General features: G+C 28.0%; 1 protein-coding gene across 2 annotated transcripts in view; it reads right to left on the bottom strand.

Moving 5' to 3' along the window:
* The window catches only part of LOC129958323 (organic cation transporter protein-like), an 84,408-nt gene that overhangs the window by 24,577 nt on the left and 39,514 nt on the right, over positions 1 to 20,317 (bottom strand). For both annotated transcript variants that reach the window (XM_056070733.1, XM_056070725.1), the window contains exons 3-6: positions 11,901 to 12,004; positions 5,969 to 6,123; positions 4,861 to 5,029; positions 3,602 to 3,731 (exon numbers count right to left, since the gene is read on the bottom strand). In XM_056070733.1, the coding sequence (XP_055926708.1) occupies positions 3,602 to 3,731; positions 4,861 to 5,029; positions 5,969 to 6,123; positions 11,901 to 12,004 (558 nt within the window). The remainder of the gene's footprint in view (positions 1 to 3,601; positions 3,732 to 4,860; positions 5,030 to 5,968; positions 6,124 to 11,900; positions 12,005 to 20,317) is intronic.

The following is a 20,317-nucleotide window of genomic DNA, read 5'->3' as shown; positions in this document are numbered from 1 at the left end:
TTTATGAATTTTTCATGAATAAAATACACATATAGAGGGTTTTAAACACATATATAAGCACTACAACTCAAAAAAATTTTAATTACAAAATATAAAAATAAAAAAATATATTAAAGTTATTTTTTTTTAACTTTTGTATCTTTAATGATTACAAATGCTACAGTTCAAAATCTTTTCTTCTACTTCATTGCCACATTAATTTTTTAGTATTAAATTTTGACATATTCACACGTGAGTCAATTTTTGCTCTTATGTATCCTTCTCTTGCGACTGAACAATAGAAATTTTGGGCCGATTCGGTCACCAGATTTACAGCTCTTTCCACAGCTTGTGTGTGACAAGGAAGCCGGAGAAAGTCGATAATCGAGCCCACTATATTATTTGGTTCAACTTCAGATGCCTGCAGTATAAAAACTTTGAGAGAATCACTGGAAACATGTTTTAACAGGGGGGGGGGAGCTCAGTTACATCATTTTCAGACCATGAGATCATATCCATGTAATCCTTTGCATCGAAGTTTATCTTTGGAATTTTGAACTTCCTAACTATGTCTCTGCTTTCTGTTCTAGCTTTTAAAAAACTTTGTAAATCAAGTTCTCTTTGAATTTTACGTTCATCACTTAGCATGGATAAAAGATATTTCCTGGAGCAGCAAAATACCTATTTCTTCGAATAATCGGGTCTATAAGGTTCTTGAGATCTTCAAAAAGATAGCGTGAATATGATATAAGATTAAACTGATGTTTGGAACCATACGTACATGATAGTTTTAACTTAATATTAAACTATACAGGCACATACACTTTCACAATGTACTCAGCCGGAGTCTTAAGATTTTCAGTTGTTGCATATAATCAAAGCAAGTGATTGGCTAATGTCAACCACCTGGAGTGAGCAGATTTTCCAGGATTTCTTAAAGATAAATCTAATGAGCAATTTCCACTTGATACAGCGACACACATCCCAATAAATATTTGTGATATGTACTTAAATCATTTTTGTCTCCCAGAAGTGGAAGGTTATTTTCGATTAGAAAGAAGGTAACCACAGGAAGACTAGCACATTTTTCTAGCTGCTGACATATTTTGCCTTTAAACTCATTGGGTCCTTTCGTTTTACCATCTAAATGACAAAAAAGATGTCGCAATGGTAGCTCATTACAATTAAACAAACAGATTAACCATTAAAAATGTCTTCCTATTTCTTTTTCCACCAAAGAAATCACGCTATTATTATACCCAGTGTTTACAACAGCAGTAAAGTTCAAAAGTTGTTTGTTGCGCTTTCTATCTTTAAGGAATTCCAGTATAAGTTTCTGCTATGTCTTTTCCAGTGCCAAACTTAGGTGTTACATGGCCTAAAAACTTTGAGTTTGATCCCTCTATTAGCGAAACGTGCACTTCTGAAATAACTTTTTAATACAATTTCCTACCTATCTTTTCTTTAAAAATTGTTATGTCTTTTCTTCCATCAAAAAACAATACTATCTGAGTATAACGATTGTCTTTAATGAGAATTCTTCAGTTTGATCTTGCTCTTCTAATTTTCATCCTGTCTATTATATAAGTCTTGCCTTCTTCTGTGATTATACCCACGTCCTGTAAAGCAGCATTAGCTACAGCTGCATCAACTCTGTCTGATATTCCGATACGGTCAGGAATGGAAGCTACATATGGCAATTTGATAAGCATTTGAGTGCTTTTCTCTTCGTTCAGTTTTGAAGAGTCTGTTAGTTTTATCTCCTCTTGTCTATTTGATGGATCTGATTGGTTTGTCTCTTCTTGTGATGCTCTCTTAAAGAACACTGTTGTTCTTCAGCTCTGTCAATAACCATTTCTGGCACACTAGTATTTTTTTCCTGTTCTTGATTAAATTTAACTATTATCTGTAGTTCTTTACTTTTTCTTCCTTCTCTCTTCCGCAAAGCGCTTGTGTTAGCTCCATCAATGTTATCCATAACTATTTTCCTGTTAGAGTGTTGACCGTTTAGAAACTCTTGTTCCATAACTGGTACTTTGTTTTCTTTTATGCAGGTTCAAGTATTAAAATTTACGCATTTACAGGCAGCAATATTAAATAAACGTTTAACTACTTCTCTAAATTTTCTGAGATTGGAATCAAATTCATCTGAAACTTTTCTGCTTTTAGAATTTAATAAATTCCTGTATTTAGCATGATAAGCTTTTATCATTTGTATATCATTTATCAGCTTTTATCATTTGTATAATTTTATCATTTGTTGTAAATTTGTAATTTTATAATTTGTATTCTACAAATGATAAGCTTTTATCATTTGTAGAAATAAAGGGAATAGAAGATCTTGACCATATTTGTTTTATTTTGCGAACTAAAGTGTCAGATATTTCCCTTACAGAAGGATCCTTCTCTGAAGCAATTTTGAGGTTATGTCTAATTTAATAATAGCATTTCATAACAGATTCGTAAGTAGGCAGTTCAACTTCAAGAAAATCACTAAATTTCCCAAAAGTAGGGTCTTTACTAACTTAACTTGGGTAATTTTTTACTAACTACAAAGTGCACAAGGGTATAAATTCACAAATCAGTTGCGTTAATCATTACACAACAGACGGAGCGGAGACTCAAACTCAACTGAACTCGGCACCAGCTCTGATCTCATCACCAAACGCGGACATAACTCCACCTCCCCTCAATAACATCTCCATTTCCTGGGTACCATACCATAGCAAGAGTAAAATTGTTTTTATATTTTTATTCATATTATAACACCTATTTAAAGCTTTTTATTTCGCAATCGAGGCTCGCAAAAATCTTTAAAAAGTTGTAAAAAGTGTGTTTTTATTAAAATTTAATGTCCTTGGGGCACTACAAAATGTACTCCAATATTTTTTATGATTTTTATTTTTCTTATCTATAGCAAGCGACATCTTTTCCACGCTATTACAAATTAAAAATTAAAAGTCGATTATTTCGTAAAAAAAACTTTAAAATGTAGCAAAAATTTCAATTTTATGAAACTTTAACGCTCTTGCGCCACCTCAAGACGTGCTCTAAAATTGCCCATATTTATAATTTATTTTATCTGTACCAAAAGGCAGCTTTTCCTCGCTATTCCAAATTAAAAATCAAAAGTTCATTTTTTCTCTTCACTATAATGGACAGCTCTTCTTTGGATTTGGCTCAGAATTCCATGGATATCTACTCTATAGATGTTAAACATGTGTATATATTCATGTAGATCTCTTCGTTTTGTAAATTATATTCGAACAGCCGGACAGGCAGACTTTCTGCTAACGGAGTTTGCTCAAAATCTCATAGAAATCTGAATATTTGGTCTAAAACCCATATACCAATTATCAACCGTCCAGTTCTCGAGTTCGAATTTTTGATGGCTACAGTACTTTATCTATACTGCGTATACGAGAAGGTAAAAAAGGAATATATGTGCTTTAAAACATTTTTTTACTCATCATGTCATATAAAAATATGCTCCAAATCTTAACTAGTTTAAAGATATTTTTATGATAGTTTGGTGCAAGAATATATAACCAAATAGTATAGAAGAAACATTCAGCTATTTTTAAAGCATTATCATTTTGCATAACTTAAGAAGACATCCTACCTGTAATTTTTGAACCAGTTCATTCTTTTCAACGACTTTTTTATTCTTCTCACCAATCTGGTATAAAATTGTTGCAGCTTCGTCATACCTTTCTTGAGACACCAACCAACGAGGTGATTCTGGAAGGAAACTGATGAGGAAAAACGGTCATAAAGGGATTCATTAAAAAGCGTTTAAAATATTTTTCTGATATAAAATGTTTACTCCTTACGAGATATGCAAATTGAGCGTTCTGTGTTTTTTCTATTCGCTTGCATTCTAAGTATTTTTACATTTTTTTTGAAGTTTCAAATCATTATTACAATTTTTAAATACCTAATATATTTTTTGATGAAAACAGCCTGAAATAATGCTGTGAATTATTTTGTGGTTAGATCTTTATTTCAAGAAAGTTAGGATTAAAGCGAAATCTTGAAAAGAATAAGATTACATTTTCTCTTTTTTAATTGTTTTTCTGTATTTATAATTATTTTTTTATTGTTAACTTAATTTTTACCGCTTTACAAGCGTAACATGATTTTAATTCCTGTAACTGTATCTCATGTTTTCCTGCAGGCGCATCCTGTTTTTATGTAAATTAGCTAATAACATAAAAACTACATGTTATTTAAATTAGCTAAATTACATGTAATTTGACCATTTTCTAATTATTTTCCTGTTTTGATCAAATCTACGTAAGCGGGATTTTTTTTCTTTTTTTTTTTAAATAAAGTTTAATGTTTTTCTAAATTTACGTTACACAAGGAGCAAATTACACAAAACCAATTAAAATAGAAAGGTAGCCGTATTGGACTAAGCTTTTTTAAGAAAATTGTATCTTGATAAGATTGAAATTGTTAGAAACGGTTTTACGTTTTATATTTTTTTATTATCTCTTTCGTAATTTATTACATATTTTTGAAATATATTTTTATGAGCTCAAAAAAAAATGAGTTCATAAAATTTGATAACATACTGATATTCCAAATAAGCATAAGAACTTCCAATCATAATTTATCAATAGTTATTTATCAAATCATATTACTACATTAAATACAGTCACGACTCAGGGAGTTCTCTTGATGAATTTCTTATAAAGAAGTAGTTAAAACGAAGTAACCATGAGTCACTATCAAAGTTAACCATTCAAAATAACCGGATACCATACCTCTGGATTTCTTTTATTGTTGACAGCTCATATATAATTTCAGCCTATGGGGAAATCGTAATCATATTTCCTATTTCAAGTATTGCTAAATACGGCATATAGAAGAACTTACGTGTAATACAGGAAGAAAATAAGCGTCACTGAAGAAGTAAGAAGACCCAGAGTAACCCAGCTGCGAGAAAAGTATGCTAATAGAGGCAAAAAGCAGAGTCCAACCGTCCAAGAGATGTTGACAATACCATTCATGCGTGTCCTCATTTCCGGAGCTACAATTTCTAGAACTGTAGGAAAGAAAAAAATCTATGAACTCAAATGTCGCTTTAAATAAGTTTGAAAAAAGAATAATTACAAAATTTTATAGTAGCCTTTTTTTTTAATAAAATAACATATTTCCAATAAAATTATTAATTTTTAGGAATAATTCAATTAGTAATGAACATAAGAAAATATTTTCAATATTATCATTTATATCAAGAAAATTAAATGTGAAAAGTAAATCATAAAATAAGACTGTTTCATTTCCTGTTTTTAAGTTGTTTTCACTAGAGATTCTTAAAGGTACTTACGAAAAATGTAAAATTTTTAACGTGATACGAGTATTTGCTCATTTTTAAAACGCACACAAATTTAACTTGTTATAATGCTGATATATTTGTACTCCTTAACTATGGGTTCCGTCCTTTGGTAGAATTGAACATATGAATTTTGAGATTTTTAATTGCTCTTTCTGTTTTCAGAATCTTCAACAATATCAAAAATTGTTCTTAAAGTTAGTACACCAAAACCATTTACAATTATTATTAAATTTTCCAAATATTCTCAATATATTTAACTAATTATTTATATATAATTTATCTATTCTGTTTCCCTTATTCGTGCATTTAGACGTGTACCCACACATACATACACAGACTTAATAAGCATTAGTGTAAAATAAAAAATGGCGAAATAAGTCAAGTGATTGTAGCTGATTGGTTTAGCCAATTACTTTAAATACATGCATTTATTTTTCTAATTGCTTATCAAATTAAACTTCTGTATGTCTTTTAATCAATTATATTGAACTCATTATCAGTAATTTGTAACTAGTTCAAATATTTATGGAAATAAAACTTCCAAATGCCAAAGTAATAACTATAGTGTTATGAATGAATAAATATGAAAATTAAAGTTTACATTTAAAAGCAGAGTATAAATTTTAATGAAAACTAAATGCTTACTTATAATATAGGGTAACTGGAAAACAGATGGCATGAGGCTTCCATTGATGGTTTTGATAACTACGAAAGCTGTAAAATCTTCCATGAGCACTGATGAGATTGCTGAGATGGCTGTTACTATTATGGTGATGAAAAATGTGATTCGGCGCCCAATTCTGAGTAAAAGAAACGTTGAAATAAAGATTAGAAGCTATAATCGTTTAATCTTATAAAGTGTGAATATTCAATATTTCGAATATGATTTATAAAATATGTTTTGATGGATATTCAAGGCATACTAAATTTTTTATAAGTATATTGTTTTCAAGTTATATCACATAATATGAATTGACGTTAAAACTGTGTTTAGGTAAACTAATCATCTAAAATGAGCCCGAAGATCAATGGAATTTGTATTCAAAATTTATTTGATTAATTGTGACGATAAAATCTCATATTTTGTGCTATGGTGTACTCGTTAACTCTTTATTTACTGACGGTATTTAAAAGTACCATTTAAATCTGACTTATATCTTCGTAATATGACAATTTTTGCTGATGGTATTCTAAAGAACACGGAGAATGTAACCCATATAGCAAGAAGTTAATGTAAGCTAAAAGTAGGAATTAAACTATTTAATTAATAATTAAATTAATGAAGATATTTCTATTAATTAAAGTATTTTTCCTGGGTTCCCTGGGATTATTCTGCAAGAAAACTTAACTACTAGTGCAAAAATGAAGTTGAAAAATTGATGGCAACATAATTCAGTAAATAAAGGGTTAAGTAGAGAAAGGAAAATTTATACATTTTTTTAAAAAAATTTAAAGTTTCTTTTGTTAAACAAAAAAAAAATTATATTACAGTAATTCTAATAAACATTCAAAACTATCCCGACAAATTGTAAAAGTCATGTATATTGAACCAATCTAGTTTACTCCAAACTTGTCAGTGATAAGTGTTACTAGTGCGTGTTAGAAGATATTATTTGGATTAAAAAGAAATGGATAGAAACAGACTTCATAATTTCAATGAAATGTGAGCGGCTGGGATAGTTTGATCGTGAAGTCTCAAATTCGTAACCCGATCCCATTAAATATCAATTGTGTATGTGAACCTGGTGCAGATTAAAGCTGATGTCGAGGGTTAAAAAAGCCTGGTTCAATTTTACGATGTCCATCCCCAAATACTCCTTATGTTGTTTTCAAAGAGACGTTTAGATAATTAAATTAAACTCAGTTAATAAACAATAAAAGGGGTTTGGAATCTCAAAAGACTGCTGAAATGACAAACTTTCATTTAGTGTATGAATCAGTTAATTAAAATGTTATAACAAACGAATTTTGAAAGATATCAGAAAAGATACATGGCCATCATTAAATCTTGAGAAAGATATCAGAAAAGATACATGGCCATCATTAAATCTTGAGAAAGATATCAGAAAAGATACATGGCCATCATTAAATCTTGAGAAAGATATCAGAAAAGATACATGGCCATCATTAAATCTTGAGAAAGATATCAGAAAAGATACATGGTAATCATTAAATCTTGGGAAAGATATCAGAAAAGATACATGGCCATCATTAAATCTTAACACCAAAAATTGAGTGAAGCCTAATTAAAACTGAATGTGGTCGATTTTTTCATGGATTTTTTGCGTCTTCCGCAGTTATATGCTCACTTTATTTAATAAGTCTATTTTGAAAACCGTATTTCTCATGGAGTTTTTTGCATCTTATGCAGTTGCATACACACTTTATTTAATAAATCTAATATGAAAATCATATCTACATTAATTTTTTTAAATTATAAATCGTATTTAACCTAATATCGCTAGTAGGGATACACGAAGTCTTCACTTGTAAATTCCTAAGTATTATTCCATTGATGCGTAACTTACAAAACATCCTTATTGGAATTCTTCCAGAAAGTCATGCATATTGATTGGCGTTTAAGTTTTCTCTAACTTTCACTTAAAAAAGATATATTCATGTGTTTGTTTTTTGTAATAGAGGAGTTTACAGCCTAAGACGCCTTAAGAAACATAAAAGAAAATACAGGCCAATAAATGCATAGTTTCATTTAAAATTTTTACATTTTTTTTTCACTTTTGCATATACTTTATAAGTTTATAAGATCTTTTAAAAAAATGTTGGCTTTTCTTCCTCATAAGAACAAAAAATATATATAATTCATTTGTTTCATAGAGATCATTCACAAAAATTGGAAATGCATTCTTTTGAGTAAAACATGTAAATTCCGATCTGAGAGGAAGTGTTAATTAACGGAAGCAAGACTAGACAGGACTCAAAACAAAGAAGTGTCAGGGAAAGGGTTGAATTTGTACGAATAAACTGTGAAGCAAAATCAGAAATTCTAATGGAAGGTCCTTGCAAAAGAAAAAAAAACTACTGGGCGGAAATTCAACTAATTTACGAATTATGTACCTACAATAAGTCTGTATTTGAATAATAATGCATAATGGCATTTTTTATGCATAGCTCAAGGACAGAAAATTTTTGTTGAAAGGAAAAATTTATTTATTTTTATTTATAATTGTGGAAATAGTTCACCGGCGCTGGCTATTTTTAGTCTAACATAGCTTACAAGAATAATAGTTACAAAAAGACGGCACTTTCCATATTATTTGAACTATTCGTTTTATAGAAACTGATACAATAGGGATACGTATATCTTTTGTTAGTCTTTGTTTGTTTGACTTTTGTTAGTCCAATGATTCTTGAAGTCTATAAGTCTGGCTTAGTTCAAATACATGGGGGAAAATTGGTATTCCAGAGAGTTTTCAGGGAAAACTTATGTATGTTTTTGTTTTACTTAAGAAAATATTTAGTAGTTAATCTTTCCTAACAATCAATATCTGCTAAAGCGCGTATGACAGATTTTGAATAGCGCTGGTTTTGGGTACAATCAAAGGACACAACCCGTGACTTCTTCTTCCATTCATGCATGAAATCATTGCGCCTTTAGAGGGCTGAAACTTTTTAAGAGGTTAGAATTCCCAATATGAGCCAAAACTGGATATAAATAATTTAATTTTTATAATTAATTACTTCCATATCTAAAAACATACTCATTCAATAAAACTTATGTTATAATTTAATTCTGTATTACAAAGAGTCTTAATTTCATTGTATTTGGAATTTAACTGCTTATATCGGAATTTATAATTTCTCTTTTCATCGATTATAGTTCGGTTTTTCCCCTTTCCAGTGAAATTCGAATATTTAATACCCAAAAGTCCTTAAATCTTATATATTTATACAGCTGCTTTTAGAGACTGTACTTTATTTCTTTTCCTTATTATTATAAAAAGAAAATCTGTAGTGATAGACAATCCTGCCACTAATCGCTCCCAGTATGGATTACAATAACATACATGCTATTACCATGCTGTCATTATACAATCAGTCTTTCTTTGAACGAATGCATGTGTTTCTTTCTAAGCAACTAGGTGGACTTTATTATCAGGAACCAAATGGTTTTATTCCGAGAAATGAAAGGGAAAAAATGTGGATATATGAGGGGAAAGGGACGTGAATTTTCCTGAAAGTGTAAAAAGTTGAATATCACTGAAAAGGGACAATTGCAGCCATTCTCCGAGAGTTGCGGTTAAGATGGCGAATGAAGGTGAAAGAAAAACAAGTTGGAGTTCTACTCTAGAGATCATTCATCCACTTTCTCGTTTTTATGAAACTATTAATTTCAAAGTTGCTAGTTTATTAAGTATATTTTATATGTATCGCAACATTTTATGTTATTAGTTCAGGTTCTCAATAGTGCTGAGAAATTTAGGAAATATATTTAATTGAAAAGATATGTACCGTCTTTTTATCGTCAAATTGTAATTGAAAAATAAATTATATCCAGTCAAAAATTTTTATTCTATTCTATAAAATAAGAAAACATACCGTCAAGAGATCTGTCCTTGAGAATTTTATGACCCCCCCCCTCACCCAAGTTAGACCTCCGTAATTTCTAACAGAAAACTTTTTGGAATTAGAACTATCGGTCTCTCTAAGAATATCGGTCTCTCAAGAACTCACGAGGTAAACTAGATGGATGAAATTCGACATGAGGTTCTTAGAACAAAATTCCATCGGTAGCTGATTTTTGAACTAGATCTATTAGATAATTTAGAAATGCAGCGATCTAGATAGAGAAATCATACACATAGTTTAATCACCAGAATTGCTTCTAAATTTCAACCGTCGGAAATTTGTCTATTGATTCGTATGTTTGTGGGTTTGTGAACACGATCGTTAAAAAACAATGGAAGTTAGAAAAATAAATTTTAAAGTATGATCTTCCCATTAAAATTGTAGTAAGTGGATATGTCAAATTTTTGAGCATATCCACTTACACGTTGACTGTCCGTAGATCCGTTTATTTGCACGTATATGAACACGGCACACATACACAAAACATGCTGGAAAAATTAAATTTTCTTTTGCAGTCTTTATTTCAAAATTTTAGATCATTTCTTTGTAATCTATCAAAAGGTGTATTTGTTTCTCTATAAAAGTCCATTTTTATATTGTGTTTTAAAAATGAAACTAGCTAAGATATATATTTTGGTATTTGGTCTTCAACCAAAAATTGCAGATCGGTATATGTCACATTATCCTAATTATTTTTTCCCCCGAAAATAATTTTTCATGAATAAAGAAATGAAAAACGTGTTTGTAAAAGTTACAAACTCATCTCTTTACCTTCAACCTTTTTTTTCTTACACGTTAACTTATCTGTAGCAATTCCTAACAATTAAGATATGAAAGTATTTGTTTACAGTTTCAGATAATCACTTGTAAATGCCAATGTTTAACTATGTATTACTTTTTATCCCTTGCTAAACACCGGTTTCAAGTTACTTTTTTCTTTTAATTAAATTCATGATTTATTCTGGCAGTTTGATTGGCAATTCAAACAACAACTCTATTCGCATGATTAAACTTTAGTTAAAATGTCTGGGAATAAACAATAGAGATTTCAACCTTCATTCTTCTTTACTTTGTTAGTATGCAATTGCATAATATGTGCTTACATTTACAGTGTTTGTGTACCTTCATTGTTGTCATTTAAAAACCTTACCAAAATAAAAAAAGTGTAAAAAAATTAAATATTATCAAATATAGTTCTTTAAAAATAAAAAGCAAACCGGTATATAATTGGGATTCTTTTTCTCACAAGGAAAATTTCTTCATATTTATTATCAAGATATGTATTCAAAATTCTTTTATAAAATTATTGCACCATGATTATTTTTTGTATCTATAAAATTTGTCATTCATTTTTTTTTTTGCTTAATTTCGAAATTTTGTAATATATGTTGAAATGGAAATTTATTTTGAATATTTTGTATTTATTTGGAATATTAAATATTCAAGTCAAAGTTTAAATTTGAAAAATCGGAAATGTTAAGTCATATATTGCTATCATAACTTTTACTAACAAAGCAATTTTAGTTTTATTTGAATTTTTTCAGAGCATGGCAAGCCAAGATGCATGAATTAGAATTCCAATATGTATGAAAATCTGCAGGTATATTTTACATATGGTTTGAAAATATGTATATTGTCATTGATGATTACAACTGGATTAAGAATTTCTACCTGACATTTCTTCCTGAAATTAGACATCAACATGTCTAATTTCCGGATCGGGCTAGCTTTTAAGTAGTAAATCCTTTATACACTTAGTTTTGGTTCAAGAACAAGAGAAAATACTTTTAATTTCTTAGATATATGATACATATATCAGAAATTATACAAATCGAATTAGAAATTATATATTTTAATTCACTTAATATGAAAGAGAAAAAAAACCAAGTATCTGGTACATGTCATAACAGTTTGCCAACGAGTTTCATTAAATATCAAAATAATACATAGCTTTCACTTTCAGTTTATTATATAATAAAATATATCTTACTTGTCTGATAAAGAACCATAAATTGGCGTTCCAATAATGCTTCCAACGTTGTACATGGTCAGGACGAAACTATTATAATGAGCATCATCGCAAACCATATCCCACTGTAACAAATTTTTTAATGTCAGTACTAATTCATTCAGTAATTGAAGTTTTGAACCGCATAATTTATAAAAATCATTACATAGAAGAAAAAATTATTATTTCAGAAAATGAAACAGAAAAAAATTCTATTTATTAGTGTTCTAGATAAGTTCCATGTAGATAAAATTGTTTTGCAAATATGCTCTAAAAAATAGAGTTTTCAATTTTATTTTTCTTTAGCTTTCGTGACCTTTTTGTAATATGTTTCATAGTAACAAACCTTTAAAACCACACAATTTTATCATAGCATTTTGCTTCGAGTTTCCATTTGAACGTCCGATGTATAAATAATTAACTTCCGAATTCAAGAATCATATAAATCAATCTTCTATTTGTATGGCAAAAGTCTTTTGAAACTAACCCAATTACAAAACGAAGCTACGAAATACTAAACTTTCCCATTTTAAATATAAATATTCTATCATTGGGTTTTCCAAAATATCAGTTTTATTATTAGAAAAAATTACCGAGCAAATGGACAGTTTAAAACAATGTTTTTTTTATATCATATTTAAATAGTTAAATCCAAGAATTATACTCGGATAGAATTTATTTTGAGATGTCATAGTGTGGCTTATTGTGTACATATTTTGCAATTTTGAATAACCATCAGTTGGCGAAAATCAAAATCTTGTTTTTCTTTTTCTTTTAGAATCACCTTACTATTAAATTTGCAGAAGTATGAGCCATGATTACATTTTATTTCCTTCATTCCCACCTGCAATTTTACTTATTTGATCATATTTTTCATGTTTGGTGACGCTGAATTCCACGATCATGAAACAGAAACTTTCGATCTAATTCTGAAACCTAAGTTGTTTGATGAACTAAGTTATGTAAAAAAAAATTATTATTGGATATTTACTTATAATTTGAAATCTTATAAACTTGCCATTTAATCAATAACATTCGAAAATAAAAAATATTTTTATTTAATTGACAATCTTTTTCTTTTACATCAATTAGAATCGAAAAATAAGTTCTTCTAGATATTTTAGGCTTAGTATTGATGTAAATAATATTTTATGTCATGGAAATGCAATCATATTTATACTCATTATAAATGATGAATGCTATTTTTAATTCTAGAAGATCTGAAAAAAAATCACTATCTCAGAAAATCTAAAGGAGAAGTTAGATCAAAAACAGAACAAAAAAAATGTTTTGCAGATTTTATTTTATTTATTTTTGATTTGATATATTTAAATTAACAAAAGAAAGCGAAATTTCTTTCATTGGCGTATTTTTTTTTATTTTTTACTTTTTATACATTATTTTATAAATCAATTCCAAATCTGTCAATAATTTTTTTATAATTTTCTAGTATTAAGTTAGCTAAATGCAATTTAATTTTCGGTTTTCCGCTTATCTAAGCTCCAACTTATTGTGAAAAACAATTTCTAAATTTCATAAAACACTTAAATAAGTTCTACTTTTCATTTCATTGAAGTCTTAAACCAATATATATATAATTTATCCATATAATTTTAGCCGTTATAACATTTACAATTCAAATATTTTTTGATTAAAAATTTCATTCTTTTAGTACTCTATAAGATAGAGAAAAACACTGAATTCTTTTCATTTCGACTACAAAAGAAGAATCACATGTTTTAGAATGAAATGTTTCTATTTTGATTACATTGCAGAATGCAGTGACCCTGTAGTTACACCCTTATAGTGACCTCGTGAGAAAGTCTTGGATTTGAAACCTAATTTCGAGAAAGGTCCGTGATGTATACAGACTTGGTACATTTCAAATTCAGCGCATGTCAAACACCTTCTCTGAAGAGTGCGGATCTTACAACACATACCGATTTTGGTGCTTTCCTCACCATTTTAGCATGGTTCAAAGCTACGATGTCCAACACTAAATATATCTGATGCATTTTCAAAACAGGACGCAATTAAATCAAATTCTGAAAATAAAAATTCCATCCTAAACTTTGCATTAACTTTTATTCCTCTTAATTGATTTGAAAAAAGTCGAGGGAGGATATGAGAAATATTAAAAAAGTGTCATATAAAAGTTTGGTTCCTTTTCAATTTCATTGAAAATTTTTGGAAAACATAAATGTTGCAAATAATCTACAAAATCTTATTCTTTTATTGAAATAAAAATGTTTGATTCATTTTCTGAGCCTATCTAATATGAGACATGCAAAATTTCCATCCTGGCGTGATCTTAATCAAAACTTTATTAATTCCGAACATTTGAAATTTGATATGCTTCTTTCGTCTAGCTCTGTATCTCAATTTTATACTATATATTTTAAAATAAATTAAGACTTTTCCCACTGTAACGCAGATTTAAAACATACCTATGATCACTTTAATATAACAGAAAGGAATCGAAAACTATAAAATCAATTCATGATATCATTACTCAGGTAATATCACTATCGGCTACTTGCATGCGAAGCGTGCGGTGGCAGGTTGACCTCTTTCCTCTAGTTCATCGTCATAAGCAGGTTCGCTGGGTCAGAGATCACTGACATACATTGTCCAACAACCAAAGCAGTGAAACACTGAGCTTGACATACTTTATGACCTATTGTAAGATGTTTGTGGACAAGTTTCTTTGCTTTCTGAGTCAGAAATACATTAGTTTTCCCTGTATGAATGACGGGTTTGCCCTCAGAAAAATAATTCATTGTTTTGAAAATGATGTTTACACCCATGAAATGGACGACATGCAAAGAAGAACAGTAACTTTCGTCAGTTACGAGTTACTATGAGACGTCTCTGTTGTTACAAGTGATGATGTATTGCGAATTTAATGTTGATGTTGCGTAATTCCGAGCTTGTTCCCATTCAGCTGAGGTTTTAAGATATGAAATTTGAATGAAAGTAACTGGCTAAGTTATGATGTAGAAAAGAAAAATATGCAATTATGTTGTGCCATATAGATGACTAATTATTCATTTTTTTTAGATTTATCTGAAAGACAAATACAATCTTGCGACAGAAGTTACGACAGGAAAGTTGCTTTTAAAGGCCTGCTTATGATTAAGAGGGCATAATTTTATAAAATACGTTCATAAATATAATATTATTTGAAAGTAAACATTTATGCAAAAAACAATTCATACATAAAAAAAACTTTAAAATATTAAAAATTTGGTAGTTTTTTATATTTTTTAATTTAATCTTCTGAATTAATTTTATTATTTATTGCAATCAATGACACTTTGTAAATAAAATACACTAAACACATTATTAACATGATAATGTTAGGATAAAAATTAAAAATTTTGTTCCATTTAACATCATTCTAACTAAATTAATAGTGATCTAAAGGTATAAAGGACATAAAGGTTTCGGTCTAAACGTAAAGTTCTATTGATCATAAAGAAATATAGAGAGTGTTACTTTATGAATTGTAAGCTGCGAAAACGTCTGTAATATTTATAAGCATCAAATGAATTTTTATTCAGAGATACTCTATAATAAATTTTAATATAGTATATAAATAAAATTACTTACCCATTTTTAATATGTATGCTATATCTTGAAAAGATTTTCAATGATTTGATTGGTTTACAATTATTTTAAACATTGTGGCAGTCATTTAATTTTATTTACGAACTCGCTAATTTTATTTTTTTAGTTTTCAATCTATTTAAAACTTTTAACGCTTTAGAAAATAATTACCCCTAAAATGTCTTTATAAAATGTTTTAAATTAAAAAAAATAGTATTACTTATCTAAAGCAGTTCATTTTTGTCACACACACATACACATTTATATATATATATATATATATATATGTGTGTGTGTGTGTGTTTATATATATATATATATATATATATATATATATATATATATATATATATATATATATATATATATATATATATGTGTGTGTGTGTGTGTGTGTGTGTGTTCTATTTCATATATTTTTAGATAATGCTTTAAAACTTTCATTGTCATTTTTAGATTTCTAAACAATGTTTCAGTGATATTGCGAGCTGTTTATTTCTTTTATGTATACAAACATATGTTTTGCAAGTGAAACTAATTATTAACAACAAATTAAAATTATAATTATTTCTTCAAATGGATAATCGCTGAGCACGAAATCATATCTTATGATGCAAACAGCTTGAAGCTTAATAGATTTTTCGCGTGACAACCTCAATATTTAACGCAAGGAAGAGCAGGAGGATTTCAACATAAATTTAAATCAGTCATTTAAACATATAAGTGATTTTTATTTCAAATGAATTTTTGAATGAATCACCATTTCTATTGAAATAATAAATTATTAAATTTAATATTTGAAATATTAATAGTTCGTTATTTAATAGTTCATTAAATCAATTGTCTTTTGAACAACTAAATATGTGGAAAGATTAATATTTCAATTAAAAATACAAAAAAATAGATGATCTTGGAATATCGGATAATAACTTGAAACAAAGATTATATTAAATGGTTTTGAATTTATAAAATAATAAAATCAATATAAAAATATTTTAATGATAGAGTTATTTCTATAATTCATCTCAGAAGTGTGGTGGTAATATTATAATGAAACCAAATTTAATGTAAGAAAAACTATGTTGAAATATTGATTGCCTAAATGTAACCAATATTTCTACATAATAATCAGGGTACCAAACAAGAAACATTTAAATTTCTTTTAAACTATAGTAGCAAAATAATCAGTTAAAGGTGTCCGTCAATTTCAGGTGATTTTAAAAATAAATTTTAAAAGTGATTTTAAAAGTAAAGTTTTAAAAGTAATTGATTAAAAAAACTCATGATTTGAAAATGAAATTCCAATTCCAATTCATATGAAACAAATCAATTATATGGCCATACAAATATTTAACTTATATTGTTAATACATTTTCTTTTCATTGCATATAATTAAAAATAAATCAAACTCATTTTATATCAAAGCGGAAAAAGTTTCCTTATTTTTCTTTTCTATTCAATGCTAGAAAATAGCTATAACCTATTTCAAAATTATTTCTGAACAATCGCCATAGAAATTATACTTTTGATATTATAAAGACAGATTTACATTTTGCAATTTATAAACTTTAGAACAATAAGTTCATAGGTTTTAATTCTAGAATAAAATATATTTTGTTCATATATTGCAAGTATGAATTAATAACAATACGAGATACATATCCATATCATTTATACAATAAAGAAAAACTTCGAAAATATTTCGCAAGTCTTAAATGAATGATTATTAAACAAACTAAAAACTCTTATAAGTTTCTGCAATGACATTTTTTTCAACGCTGTCTCCAAGAGAACATATGAAGACAAATTAACATTGTTTAAACAATGTCTTACTCATCATGCTCACAAGAAATGAATTTGTAGAACAAATTGTTTTCGTAACAGACCGGTGTAAGGAATTCGTAATTAGCATGTTCTGTATTTCACAACAAATTGCACATCCTCTGTAAAGATGAACAAAGGAGTTGAGGCTTCATAGCTGAAGCGAAATGCACGACATGTGGTTCACTATTGTACAATGAAGAGCTTTTTTGTCACTACTTACATACTGTATTCCACCTACTTGAATGAGCTTTTCTGTTTCAAATCTATTCTTTTCCGTCCAATTTGAACGACATGGTATAACCTACATTACGGTATTGCAACTCTTGATTAGTTTCCAATTAGTTTCAGAATTTCAGAAATGCCTTCATCCATAGATTTGGGAACTCGTTTTTGTGAAGAAGATAAGTATCTTGGAATGTATACATTCTTTTTTTTACTTGAATGATATTCATCTATGTTATCAATGGTATTAAATATCTGCAAAGGATTTAGTTTCAAAGTTAGTGAAGATCACTGGAGAACACCATTACTTTTAATATTTCTAGCCATGTACCTATTAAAAATTTATTCTGTATTAATGATCATTTTTTCTCTCTGGAAATAACAGATCACATGTATCGAAATCCTTCCCGGGAAGTTAACTGAATTGTTCTATCTCACTCAGCTAATAATTCAGACCTTTCTCCAAGTGATTGCAATTTTTTAACCACCTTAATAGTTTTCATACTGATAAGTGTTTAACAGCCAAGAAGTAGCTAAAAGTAATTTAGAAATTTTCTAGATCATTAGGATTTTGTTCTTCTGGCTGGAGCAAACTTTATTTTTGTCACGAAACAATAGGCTTATTCAACAGATTTTTTATATCAAATTTAAAGTATGATTTTCAAAATTAATTAAAGCAAAATTAATTTCCAAAGAAATTATTTTACTCGGTGATTCAAAGGACGGAAGGGAAAAAAATAAACTTCCACATTTTTTGGGTTCATTCATTCTTTTCTCAGATAAAATTTTATTTTTCCTGTGAGGAAAGATTAACTTTTGTTTTTTGTTTTTTGAAAGAATTAAAATTATTATCTTTGTAACATTCAGGATGTATGAAGATGTAGGAATACAACATCATTAAAAAAGAATAAGAACAAAGGTATTAATGAGTCTCTCGTTTCTATTATAAAAAAAGAGAGTATGTGTGCAAGTTTCTTGTCTATAGGCCAAACCATTGATAGACTACCAAATTTGGCGCATATGTACTTATAAGGGTAGAAATGTACACCTCAAAAGAATCTTTTTGATATCTTATTAAAAATTAAACGAGATTTTGTAAGTTTTCTGTAATTAATCCAAAAATATTATCATGCAAAACTGATACTTACATTTTAAAATTTAATAAATTAATTTCCACTCATGCGATATCGCGTGATTCAAGTTCTCGCCAAACGAAATGCCAGTTTTCAGCCCGGCAATGAACGCATTTAAAAAAATGTAATTTTAATGATACTAACATCATTTCCGTACATTTTTTTCTAGGATTTCTGCGATTTTTTAAAATTATTTTTTTGTTTGATTCTCAAGTATTGATTTCATTGTTGTATTGAAATTTGAAAAGTTTTCATTGCTTCGTCAATTATTTAATAGCGTTATATTTGCCCATTGTTGAAAAATTAAAGAAGAAAGATTGTATTTAATATCTGTATAGTTTAAATGAGAAAAAAAGTGAATTTACAGTACCAAGAAAGTTAGGAGTTAGATGATTGAAACAATATTTATTGTGATGTTATGGAGCTTGATTTCATTGGGACGGGTTCAAATATACAGTGAATAATAATTTAAATAATACGGCTTTAATGATATGGTATTTAAAAATACTTTTTTTGAGAGAATCGCAATCATCATGCATAATAGATTACGCAATGAAATTAAACATAATCAATATTCTCAACGAACCAGATTGTTGTAAAAGCCGGCTAGCATATAACATCAAACATTGTCAATGACATTTATTGGTCCATTTTCCATTATCATTTGTTTGTTATATAGAAAATCCTTTCTGAATATGATTTTTGAATCCCGACGCAGACAATTTTCATTTTTAGTCTAATTTAAAATAGCAACTATTTCTGATTCATTGCTGAGTTATTAAAATATATCTGAATAATATACACAAACAATTCAATAAATAAACTGAATATTTGAATATTATCAGCAATATTTCATAACTTAACATCTTATAAAAGAAAAAATAAATGTAAAATATAGAATAATTTTATGATTTAGCTTAATTTTTATTCTCAAATTTCTTAAGAATTATTGAATAACATTTTCTAATAATATTTAGTGAAATAGAATAAGCGTATATGTTGTGGTCAATAACATTAATTTATTATTAATAATAATAATCACGGTTAATATTAATGACCAGCCAAGGGGATAAATCAATTAATCTTTACTATTAACCGATTAATTATATTTACGGAACAGATCTTTTAAAATCCCTGCTATAATAAATCATTCAGTCGTTTATAAATAATTTTTTTCTAAAATATTTTTTTAAAAATTGTAATTATACATTATTTTGCCGATTATTGATAAATAAATATATTATTTGATTAATTAGTGTGTTAAAATAATTGCTCTGTTATTTAAAATTACTACAAAACTTTACTAAATATTTTAAATTATTTATCCGTTTCTTCTTTTTACCCATCACCATCAAATAGCAATCCGAGCACAATACCTTTTACCTTTCAGAATAATTTTGCGTATTGAATGAATATTAAATATAAAATTCAGTAGAATTTTCAGCAATGCAAGTTTTTATTCGATGCCTCAGTAATTTTTTGTCTATGTTTTTTGTTTATGTAGGTGTTTTCTTTTCACTACCTATGTAATGGTTTAATTTATATGGAAGGACAGATTAAAAGGATTTTTTGATAATTACAATTAACTTTTCTTTCTTGTCATATACGTCC

Source organism: Argiope bruennichi, chromosome 2 (assembly GCF_947563725.1).
Source record: "Argiope bruennichi chromosome 2, qqArgBrue1.1, whole genome shotgun sequence".
Classification (NCBI taxonomy): domain Eukaryota; kingdom Metazoa; phylum Arthropoda; class Arachnida; order Araneae; family Araneidae; genus Argiope; species Argiope bruennichi.
This window is presented reverse-complemented; position numbering and strand designations above follow the sequence as displayed.